At 37.9% G+C, this 17,440-nt stretch overlaps 1 protein-coding gene across 1 annotated transcript; it reads right to left on the reverse strand.

Moving 5' to 3' along the window:
* Positions 1-1,080: 1,080 nt before the first annotated feature.
* Positions 1,081-1,803, reverse strand: LOC140862824 (uncharacterized). The gene has a single exon (XM_073265865.1). The coding sequence runs from the start codon at positions 1,801-1,803 to the stop codon at positions 1,081-1,083; it is 723 nt and encodes a 240-aa protein (XP_073121966.1).
* Positions 1,804-17,440: the final 15,637 nt, after the last annotated feature.

Consider the following 17,440-nt stretch of genomic DNA (forward strand, 5'->3'; position numbering starts at 1 on the left):
AGTGCACCCTACAAGGAGCACCTATTTGCATGCTTGAACATCTCCATGTCCCCTACCAATGAAACATGGTACTCATATCGCAAATACTAGTCTCAAGCTCGAGCGGCCTTTATCCTTTTTTATGGCGGCTGAATCGACTAGAAACAGTTTAGAATATACAGTATTCCAAATATGAGTTTCATGATAGTCATCACATGACCATCTCACATTCTTTCTACTATTTGTATATTCAAGGGCTTTATCTATGCAGCTTGCATGGGTATACAGATAAAGATTTTCCAAATTAAATAATGTCAAATATTATTAAAATAAATATTTTCATACAAGAGTTCTCTCAAGGACCATCGGCCAATACATTGGCTCGACGGGCACCTACTCTAACACTCTGCATAAGAACAGCGCCTAAGCCCATCTTAGATGCATCTGTGTATACCACAAACTCCTCATGATCCACTGTCATCGCTAACACTGTTGCAGAAGTAAGTGTCTCCTTAAGGTGATCAAAGCTCCTCTGACACTCGGGACCCCAAACATACTTGGCGTTCTTCTTGGTCAGTGATGTCAAGGGTACTGCTATGGAAGAGAAACCTTGATAAACTTCCGATAGTAACCGGCTAAACCCAAGAAACTGCGTATCTCAAAAGCATTTTTCGGAATATCCCAACTCTGGACCGCCTCAACTTTCGATGGATCCACTGCTATGCCCTCCTTAGAAGAAATTTGGCCTAAAAATGCCACTTGATCGAGCCAAAACTCGCACTTGCTGAATTTCGCATACAATTTCTTCTCTCTCAATGTCTGCAAAGCTGTCTGCAAATGCTGTCTATGCTCCTCCATGCTCTTCGAATATATCAGGATATCGTCAATGAAGATAATGATGAACTGATCAAGATACGCCCTAAAGACTCGGTTCATGAGGTCCATGAAAACCGCTAGAGCATTAGTCAGGCCAAACGACATTACCATAAACTCGTAATGCCCATAACATGTCTGAAACACAGTCTTAGACACATCCTCCTCTCTTACTCGTAGCTGATGATATCATGATCGCGGATCGATCTTAGAAAACACCGAAGCTCCCTACAACTGATCAAACAAATCTTCTATCCTTGGCAGTAGATACTTATTTTTTACTGTGACTCTGTTCAGCTCTCGATAATCAATACAAAGCCTCATGCTGCCATCTTTCTTCTTCACAAATAAGACCGGTGCACCCCAAGGTGACACACTGGGGCGAATAAATCCTTTCTTTAGAAGCTCCTGTATCTGATCCGTCAACTCTATCATCTCAGTGGGGGCAAGATGATACAGTGCCTTAGAGATAGGCACAGTACCCGGCAACAGCTCAATGCTGAACTCCACCTCTCTGACTAGTGGAATTCCTACTACATCATCTGGGAATACATCCAGAAAGTCACAAACAATCTCCACATCTGTGATAGATCTAGAAGATGGCTCATCCACTGCAACTACTAAACTTGCAAGAAAACTCTGGCAACCCTTGTGCAATAACTTCTTCGCACGCACATAAGATATGATATGCGAAGCACCACTGCTCTGAGCTGCAAGGAATATGAAAGAATCTCCGCCTGACGGATTCACTGAAACTGATCGCCTCCAAAAATCTATCGAAACTCCATTAACTGATAACCAATCCATGCCAAGAATGAGATAAAATCCTGACATCAGTAAAACCACTAGATCGGCTCTAATCAGATTCCCCTGAAGCTCCAACTCAACACCATTAAGTACACTAGAGGTATTAAGAATCTCGCCAGATGGCAAGGTAACATCATAGCCCATAACAGCATCCTCAAGTATGATGCCTACCCGCCTACCAAATTCTTGAGAGATAAACGAATGCGTAGCTCCTGAGTCTAGCAACGCATACGTAGCATTACCTCTAACGAGGATCTTCCCTGCACTTAGAAAATGTCCCAACGCACATACAACTTAAGTGTAACGCCTAGAATTTTCTCGTGCGTTAACCGTATGCATAATTAGGACAATTAAAGGTTTAAATGACTTTTATTTATCATGATTAGATGTTTTAAATTTATTTAGGATTTTAACTTGGGTATTTTAAGTGTTATGAATTTTTGAGAAAACATATTTTTTTGGCGCGTAGACTGGGCAGTGGTCGACCGTGATAAAATTTTTATTTAAATTTTTGTCATTGAATTTTAAGAGCCTAAAATAATTATTTTAAGGCTAATTTTATAAAAATTTTAGGTATTATATATATATATTTTAAAAGTTCATTTTTTCACCTTATCGGGCCATTTTATAAGCTTTTAGAGTACTTTTAAATTGGACCCTTGCATTATTTCGAAAATTATAATTTTTATTATCCAAAATTTATGGACTACTGTTATTTACCTTCTTAAGCCCATATTTTTTTTATTCTATATTTTTAAGCCCATTACTAATAAATCTTTAAGTGGGTTGAATTGCCCTAAGGGCCCAATTATGCTCCACCTCTCCCGTTTACTTCCCTCACCCACATTCTGAAGAACACAGAGTGTTAGCCGCCTCCTTTCAATCTCACACACCTCACAAATCCTTGGAATAAATATCAAGATTTTTGGATAGTTACGATCATCCAGTCGCCGTGCCGCTTTCTTCCCCGCCCAAATCGCGTAGGAGGCATGTTCCTCCTTTCCTTTCTCACCCATTGAATCATATAATCCTTATTTTCTGTCAAAAATTATGTGTTTATGCATTTGTATGTGATTTGGAAGCCAATATCTTAGACTCATGCATCACTCTTTTGTTTGTTTGTTTTTTTTTCTGTCATGTGCATCACGGCTCGTGTTTGTTTTGCTGGGTTCTGGTGGCTCGAGTTGCTAAGGGCCTTGGTGTAGTGGCCTGGTTTTGGATCTTTAGGGTCACGTCTTGATGTGGTAGTAGGCTGGAAGTGGCTGGGCGGAGAGGGCCGATGGCTGGCCGGTTGTTGGGAAGGTCGATGCGCAGTAGCAGTGATGCGCGAGCTGCTATTTGGTGAGCCACGGCCCAGCCTTGTAGGCCATGGCTGGATGATTTTGAACCGGCAGGACCACCTGCCCATGGGGTGGTCCTGCCGGCTGTACTCCGGCCACGAGTGGCCGGAGCTAGGAGTTTTAGAGGCTCGTAGTGAGCTGCTCGAAAGGGGCGACTTGGGGCCGTGCATGAGAGAGTGAGGTGAGATGGGTGGGCTGGGCTCGATCATTGGGGTTTGGGTTTTTGGGCTTGGCCTTAGCGGGCCACGTCTGGGTTAAGTTCGAGTCGGGTTCGGGTCTTAGGTTGGTCCGGGTTGGGTCTAATAGGTTTAGGGTCCAAGTTTTTTGTTCTGGGCTTAAGTCTACTATAGGGCCCAAAGAGTTAAATTTATACTTGGCTTAATTATTTAGTTATTATTTGGGCTTTAGTTGTTAGACTTGGCTTAATTATTATTTGGGTTCAGATAAATGTTTGGACCTGAAGTATGAATGGGCTTAAGTAAGTTTATTTGGGCCTAGAAAATATTTTAGTAGGAATTAAGTTAAATAATCATTTGGGCTTAAGGTATTAACGTGGACTTGAGAAATTCAATAAGTATAAATGGGCCAGACCTAGTTTTAAGTTTTAAGCTAAGGGACAACAACTCAAACCAGCCGTGTCAAATCAAATAGTCCGTAAATATATATATTTAATAGATGTATATGTATATTTTGATATAAATATGACTTTTTATGAAAAAAAATTAAATATATATTTACGGGCAAAGATTTTAAGAAAAACTGATATTTTTAATTCACGATTCATGCATATGTTTCTTATTAATATAATGGCATGCGCAGAAAATATTTTTGGGAAAATTGATGTGAATTGTGGCAATTATGTTCAGGAGCCTATGGATCCCCGTGTTAAGGTTGGGTGAAGTGGCATAAGAGGCGTAGGGAATCCCCGTGTTAAGGTTGGGTGAACCTCACCGCCGCGTACGCTGGTTATAGATTGATCAATCGCTTATGTTTATGTTCACATTTCACTGATAGGATCCACTCAGTAAAGATTTATGATTTATTGCGTGCCATAATTTATGCTATGTATTTAGTTATGTTATGATTATGTCTACGTTTTAGTATGATGCATTCGATTTTATGATCATGCATGCATTAGAACCCTCGGGATATTTTTATATATGATGTATGCTTGCATGTGGTTTTATTTAGTAGTACTCGCTATGTATATTATAGAGCATGCTGGGTCTCTAGGCTCACTAGATCTAATTGGTGCAGGTGAGTTTGATTCTATAGCTGATGATGTGATCCCGACTGACGGCGAGGACATCTGAGCATCTGCGGCGAGCTAGCGTACCCGCGACCTTTGTAGTATTCATGTTTCCGCATTATTTTCTTTTATGAGACTTTTATTCGGGGGTTGAAATAAACTACTTTTGCACGCGTTATCTACTTTTATCATGACTTTTTTGTGATAAAAATTTAAAATCTATGTATTTACGCATTCTGAAATACCGCATACTTGTGTATGGATTTTTTTTAAATTATTTCGTGAGTTGCAAATTGCAAAGGTACAATAAAATTACTATTTATTTTATTTCATGAATTATAACTATTTTTAGTATTGACGCATGTACGTAAAGGCATATATATATAAAAAAAAATCCCTTGAGTTTTCGATCGTGTCAATTTGGTATCAGAGCAAGGTCCTTGGAGGGTAAGCTAGCCTGCTATGTGGAGCTCAGAAGTCGCATCGTTAGTCTGTGAGTTTTAAATATTTTTTTAAGTATATTTTTATGAATGGGACCCATTAGTTAAATCGTTACTGAAATTTATTTTATAAGAGTTTTCTTAAATTAAATTCTTAGTTATGCAATAAGGTTGCGTGAGGGATTGATGGGAATTGCAGTATGCCTCCGAGACGTGAAGTTCGCGATGCGGGTAATCTAGATTCATCTCCACCAGTAGCTCCACCACTCTCAGCATTCGAGGGAACCAGCAAGGACGCTAGGGGTAAGGTGAATAGGAGAGTTTTACTTTATTGAAAACTAAGTGATTGATTGGCGAATGGAACCAATTCGTTTTGGATTCAATTAGTTTTGTTTTTGGGATTCTGTGTTATCATAGAATTTTTTAGGATATTTTACCTATGGGCATTATGGATTGGATTATTATATTTTCTTTTCTTTTCTGTTTGGAGTATGCACTTACGCTATAGGGAATGTAGTGCTATGGTTGAATGTCCTCTTGAATGCCTTGAGTGTATAGGATTTGTACGTTGATAACTCTGAACTCTAGGAAGAGTGATGATGGGTTTAGTTTTGACTAGGGACTTAGTGGATTTGGGATGATTGTGTTTGAGTTGCGTCATTAAGTTTTGCTAAGTTAAGTTATCATAGGAGTTTACGTTTTAATTGCTATGTTTAAATGAAAATTTTGGAAACTTAAAGGTTGTCTTGCAGATGTTTGAGGATAGATGAGTGGATTGCACAAATTTGGTCAACTAGTGAAGTTGTGGTAAATTCAATTGTGATGTCTGGGAAATGAATATTAGAGTAACATTTGGATTCTATTTATGAGTTAATATAAAATTATGGTTGGAAATTTTTACTTATGATACTAAGAAATGCTTAAAAATATCAAACTTGGGTTACAATGGACCATATGAAATTGAAAAGTTCGCCTTAAGTTGTGATTAGAAACGAAAGTTTATAAATGGCTTGATTGAGATGTAGTAGACCCACGGGAAGGATAAGATATTTTATTTTTTATCAAAGTGTGCAGCAGAAACATGACTTTTGAGATACCGAAATTTGGGAACTAAGTGTGCACATGGATTTAATAGATTAGATTTATTTGGGGACTTTGTTATTAGTAGTTCGATTAGCCAATTTAGAGGACAGTCTCCGCAGCAGCAGCAGAGGCCGCAGGGCCAGCAGAGACGGCAACATTAGGGTGCAGTCGCCCCCAGCGTTGGAGGGTGCTCTTCTGCGAGGAGTGTCAAAAACCTCATTTTTGGCCAGTGTTTGGTTGGTTTCGGCAAGTGCTATCATTGCCAAGAACCGGGCCACATTTTGAAGAACTGTCCGAGGAGGAAAAAGACGACAGGGCGCCTGTTTGTTATGCAGACTGAGGAGGATGACCCCGACACTTCTTTTATCGCAGGTAATTCTCATTTATGATTATTCGCTACTATTGGGATGTTTAGTTAATGCTTTACTTGGGCGATTACTCTATTGTTTGTACTTGTGATTTAGAACTGCATGCTTAAGTTTTGTTGGAATTGTTGAATTTGTGGATTCGCATATTTAGGTTGGATTTTGTTGGTAATTTGGTTGGATTGTTACTCTTGATAGTATAGTCTATATCTGTTTGGGGACTTTTCTGTGTGCAGGAAAAAATTAGTATTAGAGGGGTTGCGACTTTCGCAATGTTAGTTCTGGAGCGACACATTTTTTCATCTCCTAATCTTTCTTTTAGTGGGTAGGTATCGGACCCGAGGTGTCTAGTACAGAGTACGATATTACAGTGCTTTCTGGTGAGGTTCCTTTTTACTACCAGTGTTGATAGTGAATTGGGGTTGGAGTTTGAGGGGTATGTGGTTAGAGCTGATCTAATGATTTTTGCTGATATCAGGATGTGATCTTATTTTGGGACGAAGAGAATGTTTTGAGAATTATCTTAGGAATTTGACTGACTTTTATGGAGGAATTTAGATTTCTTTTTCTCAGAAATCGTTGAGCCAAATTATTCGATATAAGGGTACTTAATAGAGATGAGTTAGTTTGCTGCAGATATGAAATTTGGGAAATTGGTGATAATCCTAATCGAGTAATTAAGCATTGATTAAAGCTTAGTGGTATTTGTGAGGGATTGGGAACGTGTTTTTGGTATAGCATAAAATCAGTCTTGAATCGTTTTATTGATTCTTTCTGAAAATATTGTAATCCTTTTGGTGGTTCGTGTATTCCTTGATTCGCATGATACTGGCCATTGAAGGCTTAGTCAACCTAGCCTCGATTGGTATTCCGATTATGAATCTCGAAAAATTCACATTATTGGAAACTTGAATTCCAAATCTGGACATGGATATTGATTCGAGTGAGTATTTTTATTCTATTCCATTATGATCTCAATTTTTTTTTTGTTGACATCGGATTATGTCTTGAGATTCTATATCTTTTTCTTTTTCGATGAGTGCGTGTGGATTTTCTCGTGTGTGAGATCACGCTGACAGACCTGAATTTGACTTTTCTTGATGATTGACATGACATCAAACCTATTGACTGGTGATCACCTGAATCGACATTGATTGATTGGCTCGCATCTTTTGTTCATGGAGCCATGAGTTTGATGTACTCACCCCTTGTATTTAACTGCAAGCGAATTGTTCCTTTTTTTTTTAGATTCGTCTTCCAGAATATTGTATTTTGATACCGTTCTGAACCATATCTATTCGATTCCGATTTGATTATCACCCAACAAGTTACTGTTTGAGTTGATTTATATTGAAAGTCATCTTGACATTGTTTTGGCTCGTAACTGATAGATATAGATAACACAATTAGAATTTAGTGCTTGACGGACACTAGATAGGATTGTGAGCCTGATGATATCGAGGATGGATTTTGGTATTCGGAGTTATATTTTGGAGCAGATTCGCAGTCAATTCGAATAGTTATGTCTTGGTTCGTTTGAGATCCTGGAGAGGATTGATAATTTGGCTTATCGTGTAGCGCTACCAGTTGCACAACATATTTCATGTCTCGATGTTGCGAAAGTATATCTCGAACACATCACATATCCTGGATTTTGAGCCTCTACAGCTGGCGTCAGATTTGTCGTTCGAGGAGTGACCAAAGCAGATTTTGTAGCGTGAGGAGCGGAGGCTGAGGACGCAAGTTATTCCCATGGTCAAGGTCCAGTGGCTAAATCATTCTGAGGAGGAGGCCACCCGGGAGGCTGAGACCAATATGCGGATGCGTTAACCGGATCTTTTCGGTACGTACCTCAATTTCGAGGATGAAATTTCTTTTAAGGGGGGAGAATTGTAACGCCTAGAATTTTCTCGTGCGTTAACCGTATGCATAATTAGGATAATTAAAGGTTTAAATGACTTTTATTTCATGATTAGATGTTTTAAATTTATTTAGGATTTTAACTTGGGTATTTTAAGTGTTATGAATTTTTGAGAAAACATTTTTTTTAGCGCATAGACTGGGCAGTGGTTGACCGTGATAAAATTTTTGTCATAGAATTTTAAGAGCCTAAAATAATTATTTTAAGGCTAATTTTATAAAAAATTTAGGTATTATATATATATATATATATTTTTTAAAAGTTCATTTTTTCACCTTATCGGGCCATTTTATACGCTTTTAGAGTACTTTTAAATTGGAACCTTGCATTATTTCGAAAATTCTAATTTTTATTATCCAAAATTTATGGACTACTGTTATTTACCTTCTTAAGCCCATATTTTTTTTATTCTCTATTTTTAAGCCCATTACTAATAAATCTTTAAGGGGGTTGAATTGCCCTAAGGGCCCAATTATCCTCCACCTCTCCCGTTCACTTCCCTCATCCACATTCTGAAGAACACAGAGTGTTAGCCGCCTCCTTTCAATCTCACACACTTCACAAATCCTTGGAATAAATATCAAGATTTTTGGATAGTTACGATCATCCCGTCTTCGTGCCGCTTTCTTCCCCGCCCAAATCGCATGGGAGGCATGTTCCTCCTTTCCTTTCTCACCCATTGGATTCGTATAATCCTTATTTTCTGTCGAAAATTATGTGTTTATGCATTTGGATGTGATTTGGAGGCCAATATCTTAGACTCATGCATCACTCTTTTGTTTGTTTGTTTTTTTTTTTTTGTCATGTGCGTCACGTCTCGTGTTTGTTTCTGCTGGGTTCTAGTTGCTCAAGTTGCTAAGGGCCTTGGTGTAGTGGCCTGGTTTTGGATCTTTAGGGTCACGTCTTGATGTGGTAGTAGGCTGGAAGTGGCTGGGCAGAGAGGGCCGATGGCTGAGCGGTTGTTGGGAAGGTCGCTGCGCAGTAGCAGTGATGCGCGAGCTGCTATTTGGTGAGCCACGACCCAGCCTTGTAGGCCATGGCTCAGGCCGTGGCTGGATGATTTTGAAGTGGCAGGAGCATAGGGTGGTCCTGCCGGTTGGACTCCGGCCACGGGTGGCCGGAGCTAGGAGTTTTAGAGGCTCGTAGTGAGCTGCTCGGAAGGGGCGCCTTGGGGCCGTGAGAGAGTGAGGTGAGATGGGTAGGGTGGGCTCGATCATTGGGGGGCTGGGTTTTTGGGCTTGGCCTTAGTGGGCCACGTCCGGGTTAAGTCCGAGTCGGGTTCGGGTCTTAGGTTGGTCCGGGTCGGGTCTAATAGGTTTAGGGTCCAAGTTTTTTGTTCTGGGCTTAAGTCTACTATAGGGCCCAAAGAGTTAAATTTATTACTGGGCTTAATTATTTAGTTATTATTTGGGCTTTAGTTGTTAGACTGGGCTTAATTATTATTTGGGTTCAGATAAATGTTTGGACTCGAAGTATGAATGGGCTTAAGTAAGTTTATTTGGGCCTAGAAAATATTTTAGTAGGTCTTAATTTAAATAATTATTTGGGCTTAAGGTATTAACGCGGGCTTTAGAAATTCAATAAGTGTAAATGGGCCAGACCTAGTTTTAAGTTTTAAGCTAAGGGGCAGCAACTCAAACCAGCCGTGCCAATTAAAATAGTCCGTAAATATACATATTTAATAGATGTATATGTATATTTTGATATAAATACGACCTTTTATGAAAAATAAATTAAATATATATTTACAGGTAAAGATTTTAAGAAAAACTGATATTTTTAATTCACGATTCATGCATATGTTTCATATTAAGATAATGGCATGCACAGAAAATATTTTTGGGAAAATTGATGTGAATTGTGGCAATTATGTTCAGGAGCCTATGGATCTCCGTGTTAAGGTTGGGTGAAGTGGCATAAGAGGCGTAGGGAATCCCCGTGTTAAGGTTGGGTGAACCTCGCCGCCGCATACGCTGGTTATAGATTGATCAATCGCTTATGTTTATGGTCACATTTCACTTATAGGACCCATTCAGTAAAGATTTTATGATTTATTGTGTGCCATAATTTATGCTATGTATTTAGTTATGTTATGATTATGTCTACGTTTTAGTATGATGCATTCGATTTTATGATCATGCATGCATTAAAACCCTCAGGATATTTTCATATATGATGTATGCTTGCATGTGGTTTTATTTAGTAGTACTCGCTATGTATATTATAAAGCATGCTGGGCTTCTAGGCTCACTAGATCTAATTAGTGCAGGTGAGTTTGATTATGTAGCTGATGATATGGTCCCGACTGGCGGCGAGGACATCTGAGCATCTGCGGCGAGCTAGCGTACCCGCGACCTTTGCAGTATTCATGTTTCCGCATTATTTTCTTTTATGAGACTTTTATTCGGGGGTTGTAATAAACTACTTTTGCACGCCTTATCTACTTTTATCATGACTTTCTTGTGGTAAAAATTTAAACTCTACGTATTTACGCATTCTGAAATACCGCATACTTGTGTATGGATTTTTCTTGAATTATTTCGTGAGTTTCAAATTGCTAAGGTACAATAAAATTACTATTTATTTTATTTCTTGAATTAAAACTATTTTTAGTATTGACGTATATACGTGTAAGGGCATATATAAATAAATAAATAAAAATCCCTTGAGTTTTCGGTCGTTTCATTAAGAATAATTTAATTGAACCCATAATTCATAACAATTCCCTTAAGTATACTATTACCCAAATTCCTAGTCATTTCCCTTATACTATACATGCAAGAACAAATAACCCAAACAATACCACATAAATACAAAATTCCCATGCAATACTAATAATCATGCAAACTATCGAATCTTAAATACAAGAGTTAGGATTACCCATGATCAAAGATGTGTCTGGATCAGCCTCCTCTGCCTGCATGACATAAACACGCCCCGGGATGTTCCTCGCATTAGGGCAATTCATCGCAACGTGCCTTGGTAGCTTACACTTGTAACAGACTCCTAAACCAGCCATGCACTGCCCCGAATAAGGTTCTGACAAGTTTTGCATAAGGGAATAACTCCGAGATTTGGGGCGGCTGCCCCTCTTTGCTGCGGCCTCTGCTGGCCTTGTTGTGGTCTGGGAGGATTTGGGCCCTTAGCCGGCCCGGTATCCTGTTTCTTCCCCGGTTGCGAAGACTGACCTCTGAAGGGCTGCTGAAACTGTCTCTTAAGCTGATAAGCCTCTTGCATCTCTTTCCTCCCCTGCTTAGATCTCAAGGCCCGGTTCACTGCCGCGCTATAGTTTTCCACATCCGCCATGAACACATCGTGCTTGATGTCCGGTCGCAGCCCATCAGTAAAGTGCCTCAGCCTCTCCTACTCGTCATTCGCAATCAAGGGCACGAAATGACATCATCTCTCGAACTGCTTCACATATTCAGCCACAGACTTGTCTCCCTGACGGAGACTCATAAATTCCCAGATCAATCTACCCCGAGCCTCTGCAGTGATGTATTTCTCAAAGAACATCGTCCTGAAATTCGCCCAAGTCAGGGTCGCCAAGTTCACCCCTATCACTGCTCCTTCCCACCAAAGTGATGCATCCTCCTTCAACATGAAGATAGCACATCGCACCCTGTCAGCATAAGTGACTCCCATATAGGCAAATATTGTCTCCAAAGACCGGATCCACTCCTCATCAACAAGCGGATAAGTAGTGCCACTGAACTCTTTGGGCCCCTGCTTCTTGAATCTCTCCGCCACGTCCTCTTCATGTGACTTCCTTGGCTGTTCAGTCTGGTGCTCAAGCAACCTTGTAATCCCAGCCAACATATCCACATTGGATCTCTCAAACGGAGTAAGCTGAGGTGGTGGTTCTGGATTCTGACGATTTTCATAACCTTGGTCGCCAATGATGGTGTTCGATTCCTGAGAATTCCTTCGGGGGCCATACTGCAATTTCCATAAATCTCTAACGTCATCGCAATGCATAACTAGTATATTTAAAATCTTTCATAACATAAATCATTAAATCATAAATCCTAAGATCCATAAATAAACATAATTAAAACATTAAAATTTACAGACTGATAGTGCGACTTCTGAGTTCCACAAAGCAGACTAGTACCTTCCAAGGACCTTGCTTTGATATTAACTGAAAGGACTAGATTCTAATACTACTAATTTTTTTAAAAATAAATAAGTAAATTTCTAAATATTTAATATAATATATATTTAAAATCATGAATCCATAAATGAATAAATAAATAACTAATACTTAATATAATATATATACTTAAAACTTGTATACATATATATTAAATAAATAAATTTCTAAAATAATTATAAACATAAATAATTTCCCATAAAAATATTTCAACTAAAAACCATAATAATAATTTTCATGCATATAAAATAAGTATAATTTCATGCATCAAATATCATCATCCAACTCTCCAAAAATTCTCACACCAACTCCATGAACTCATAATTAAATCATAAAACATGTGCGGAAAACGTAATAATATTCAAAACACTGAAAACATGACTACATCGATGGTCACGGGCTAGCCGACTGTCGAGAGGCTCATACGTCTTCACCGCCAGTCGGGGTTACATTCTCTAAATCATATTCTTACTCACCTGCACCATTTAAGTCTAGTGACCCTAGAAGCTCAGCATGTTCTATCTCATAATAGCAACATGATTAAAAATGATGCAACATATAATACATGCAAGATACATAATAAATAATATATATTCATGCATATGTTTATAATACATAAATCATGATCATCACATAACTTAACATTCATATTCATACATAACCATCATGCATCATAATAAGGGCATATCATCTTTTAAAAATCTGAAGGTTATATCCATGTTGTGTGACATGTCATGTCGATTGATCAATCTAAAACCAACGTACATGGCGGTGTGATCTCCACCTCTTGGCCCCTTCACCAGGCTGACCCGGATCCGTAGGCAAACATAATCATAATTGTATGGAAAGACAATCGGGCCCCAGTATCCCGACCCACAGTCCCGTGTCATATGAAAAGGTCTTCGGGCCTAGGCATCCCATCTTCAATCCCGTTGGTTGTCACACACCTACTTCAACTCCCTTAAAATATTTTTTTTTCATTGCCCAGCATTAATAAACATATACATATATCATCATGTACATACATAAAATTTTTCATGATCTTATTTTCATAAAATATTGCCCGTAAATATATATATATATATTTAATTAATTAATAATATAAATATAAAAATTATACTTTTTCATACTTCAAATATTCATGCAATAATTAAATATATATTTACAGACCATGCATATTTTTCATGGATTGGTTCAGACTGCTAACTCCCTAGACTTAGGCCCATTAACTTCTAGATTGGCCCAATGGGCCCAATATCCCAAAAACTGACCCAATAACTTCTATGGGCGCTAGGCCCATAAAAATTATTGAACTTACTTAATTAATTATTTAAGCCCAATTTATTAAACTCATGAAACCCAAAAATTAATTAACCCAAAATAGGCCCATAATCTCACTTAAACAATTAATTAATTTTAAAAATAAAATACTCGAGCTTAACTAAAATAACCCAGACCCGGACCCATCTAACTCAACCCATGACATAACCAACCCGACCCGGACTCGTGATGACCAACCCAACCCGTAAAAACTTAGAACCCGATTCCCCCCTCAATCATTCCCTTCGACTGTGCAGCAGCAAGCCTTTATTACTTGTTGCCGACCGGCCGGAGGTCCACCGCCCAGACGTAGCCCAAGTTTGGGCGGTTCCAACGAGCTATGCCTCGCTTTGAACCGATCCCTACACAGCGCTAGCGAACCACGTTTCGGAAATCCTGAAAACTGCCGACTTGAGAGCAACGAGAAGAATAAAGCTTCGACCTCCTGGTTTCTCACAATTATGCGACCATCTAATCCAACGAAAAGGACCCTAATGAGCCAGCAAGCCTTGAACAAATCACATCAGGAAAGAAAGGAAAAATAATGAGACAGTCATGAAGAACCATGAGGTCGTGAGTTTCAACATGGAAGAAGAAGAAAAATATGTATAGATTACGTGTATGTCCAAAAATCTTCATGCCAAAACTATAATTTCATGTTCAAAACAGAATATATAACCTAAATGGTGGCCAAGGAGAGAATTCAAACGTGCCTTTCTTGAAGATTTCGATCGAACAATGAATATTAACGCGTATACAGCTTTCCGAGATAAACGACTTGAAAACTCTAACCAAGATCTTCAAGAATTCGTGTGTGATGGTGTTTTTTCTGGTTTGAAGTTGTCGGATGTGAAGGTGGCGGCTTAGGGAATGAGAGACGAGTTGGATGATGATAACGTGAGAGAGACGAGTTGGATGGCGACTAGATTATTCAACGTGAGAAATAGGAAGGATACATTGTATCTAATTATTAAGTTAGAATTTAGGAAAATGTTTATCATATTTAATATAAACATATAACTCTTAAAAATTTAATATATTACTGATAATTTTTGGAATATTAATTTATATAAATTTAAACGCCCCGTTAAAGCATTTTAAGTAGCTTATTTTAGTGAAAATTGATCACATATATTATATATATATATATATATATATATATATATATAAATATTATTCTTCTGAAAATAATACATTAAATTAAATATTTTAAGGCTAATAAATTTATCATAAAAATGTTTGGAATAAAATTCCTATACGTCGTTCATCCACGGTCCCATCTACGCGATCGAAAAACATTATTTCTAAAAATCTCATAAATAGCGTAAATGCGGGTTAAATGCTAAAAATAATATTTAAATCATGCAATTAAAATCACATAATTCACATAAAGCCATTTAACCCATTTTTAAAATTTTAATTTAATTATTTTCCTAGTTATGCATGCGAAATCACCTAATAAAATTCTAGGCGTCACTGTAATAATTATCTTTGCTAAACAAGTGTTATACACATAATTTTTAACATAAAACAACAAAATTAATATAATGTCCCTAAAATTTAGTCCTGATAGTGCCCTAGCCATTCCTTAACCCTAGAAAATATCCCGAAGCTTCGCAATGACTCGAAGCAATCAAACCCAAACATGTCTTTGAGTTACACCCACCATCAATTCTCGAAGCACTAGCCATTCCGAAGCCCTAACCCACTCACCATGCTCGAACCAAGACATGCCCTCAACGCCATTCAGTTCTCGAAGCCTAGCATATCTCAAACCGTCATATTGGTCCCTAGCTCATTATTTATGTTTCAAGTGAGCAATATCCATGGATCATTTGAGCCAATAATTAAACAAAAAAAGGCTTGAAATAATTAAGCAAGAAAAAATCCTAATCGATGGATTACCTGGAACGAACAAGGATTTTGCAATCATAAGAGTGAAAGGATTTTCCCATGTACTATGTAGAGAGCAGCGAAAGTGAAAATTGAAAGCGGAAGGTAGACATTTACCCTAATTTGACTAATAAAAAATTAAAAATAATATTATTAATATAAAAAAAATAATATTATTAATATAGTCGGGTCATGTCGGGATTTTCTTCGGGTGAAAATTATTTACCCATACCCTCTCCCGATAGTATATTGATCGGGACGGGAGAAATCCCGACGTGGTCGGAAAAATTTCAGAACAGGTTCGGGACGGTAAACGGGAAGGGTCGGGATTTCGGGGATTTTTTTCAGCCCTATCAGTGTCACGTGTTTGATTCTTATAAATCACAATGAGTGCAATTATTCAAAGTGGTTTGATGAGATGTCATCATTGCCTTTTCTAGAAGAGTAATCTACACGCGACATTTCAACTATTGTACGCATTGTAACTTTTAGGCTATGCTTGATACGTGTGATGAGATTATTAGTGTAAAGATAAATTGTGGGATAAATATATATTTTAATATAATTATGAAATATATTTAAAAACTTTTAATTTGTTTGTTTGGTTTTTTGTATGTAGGATTAGAAGTTGGACTACACAATTTTTACCAAAATTACCCCTAGTCATTGTACAAGCACGTGAGATTTTAAAAAAAACATAATATCTATTTTCACTTTTTCTCCTCCAACTTTGTATCAACGGTCCACGCACACTCCATTATCATCCTTGTTTCTTGGTTTCAACCTATCATCCTCAAGGATGACCTCTGGAATCCAAAGACCCACCTCTGGAATTGGTGTAAAGCAACCTGTTTTGACTCCGCTGCCGCAATTCATTAGCTTTCAACCCGCGAGTCAGACTCAGCTCCGAGTGCCCGAAATAGAAGCGGAAGAACTCAAATATATATAGCTGAAAGACGTTGTAAAGCTCGTAGGTGTTGATTCCGTCAATCTCCGTGATATCATAGTAGCAGTAGAAATAGATATAGCTGAAGAGGCGGTGGAAGAATTTGAGGGAAGTTTGGTGAGAAAACTGTTGCCATGGAGTCTGGATGAGGACGAAGGGTAGTGGGAGAAATGTGGGGCAGTAGATACTTTAGGCGAAGGGTAGATAGGTAATTTCGCTCATAATCCAAGGGAATGTTCATGAGAGGGACTGTAATACTACGGTTCCCCCATGTACTATAATCAACAACATTGTCCCATGAATAGGGTTTTTATCACGGGCCGGTGGTTAACAACCAAGACCTTAAAAACGAGACAAACAATAGATAATTTGACAATCATGGCTTAATCCAATGTACCAAACACAGCCTTAGTAAATGACAAATTTTTTAGATGCGATAATTTTCTCTGCTTCGAGAGCAATCAAAGTGTGACGAAGCTATGATTTTTGGGAGGACCGACAAATACTCAATCCTATATAGTACAAAAATTATTATTATAAAAAAATTATTATCAGAAATCTTGTCCTATTTTTCATGTATCATGTGCTTATATAATCATAATATATATATATATATATATATATATATATATATATATATATATATATATATATATTTTAACGACCATTTCCAAATCACCTACTAATCACTTGTACGTTAAGCATGCATTATATGACAGATAATAATGCAACAGATAACAATGCAGCATATAAACATGAATACTCAGTTGGAGATTTCAATCAGTACATTCACACCTCTAACAACTGGTCAAGAGTCTGAAGTGCAAACCTACAGATCAATTGAACACTATATAACTATATCTTATCCAAAATACTTAGCTAAGTTAATATCTATTCCCAGTAACTACTATAGATCCAAGTCAATACATGTGTCTGTTGTCAGCCCGCTGATGTCGAGAGTCCACAACTGGAGCACAGCTTTACTATGAGTCTAATTGTTTCAGGCTAGTATTTGACCCTTAATAATATGGTTAAAAACGCTCAAATATAGACTGGAAGGATTGGAAACCT

This window comes from Henckelia pumila, chromosome 4 (genome assembly GCF_033568475.1).
Source record: "Henckelia pumila isolate YLH828 chromosome 4, ASM3356847v2, whole genome shotgun sequence".
NCBI classification, from domain to species: domain Eukaryota; kingdom Viridiplantae; phylum Streptophyta; class Magnoliopsida; order Lamiales; family Gesneriaceae; genus Henckelia; species Henckelia pumila.

Excerpts from the sequence above, each read along its gene's own strand:
- LOC140862824 (XM_073265865.1), bottom strand. The coding sequence starts at position 1,803 with ATGGGCTATGATGTTACCTTGCCATCTGGCGAGATTCTTAATACCTCT.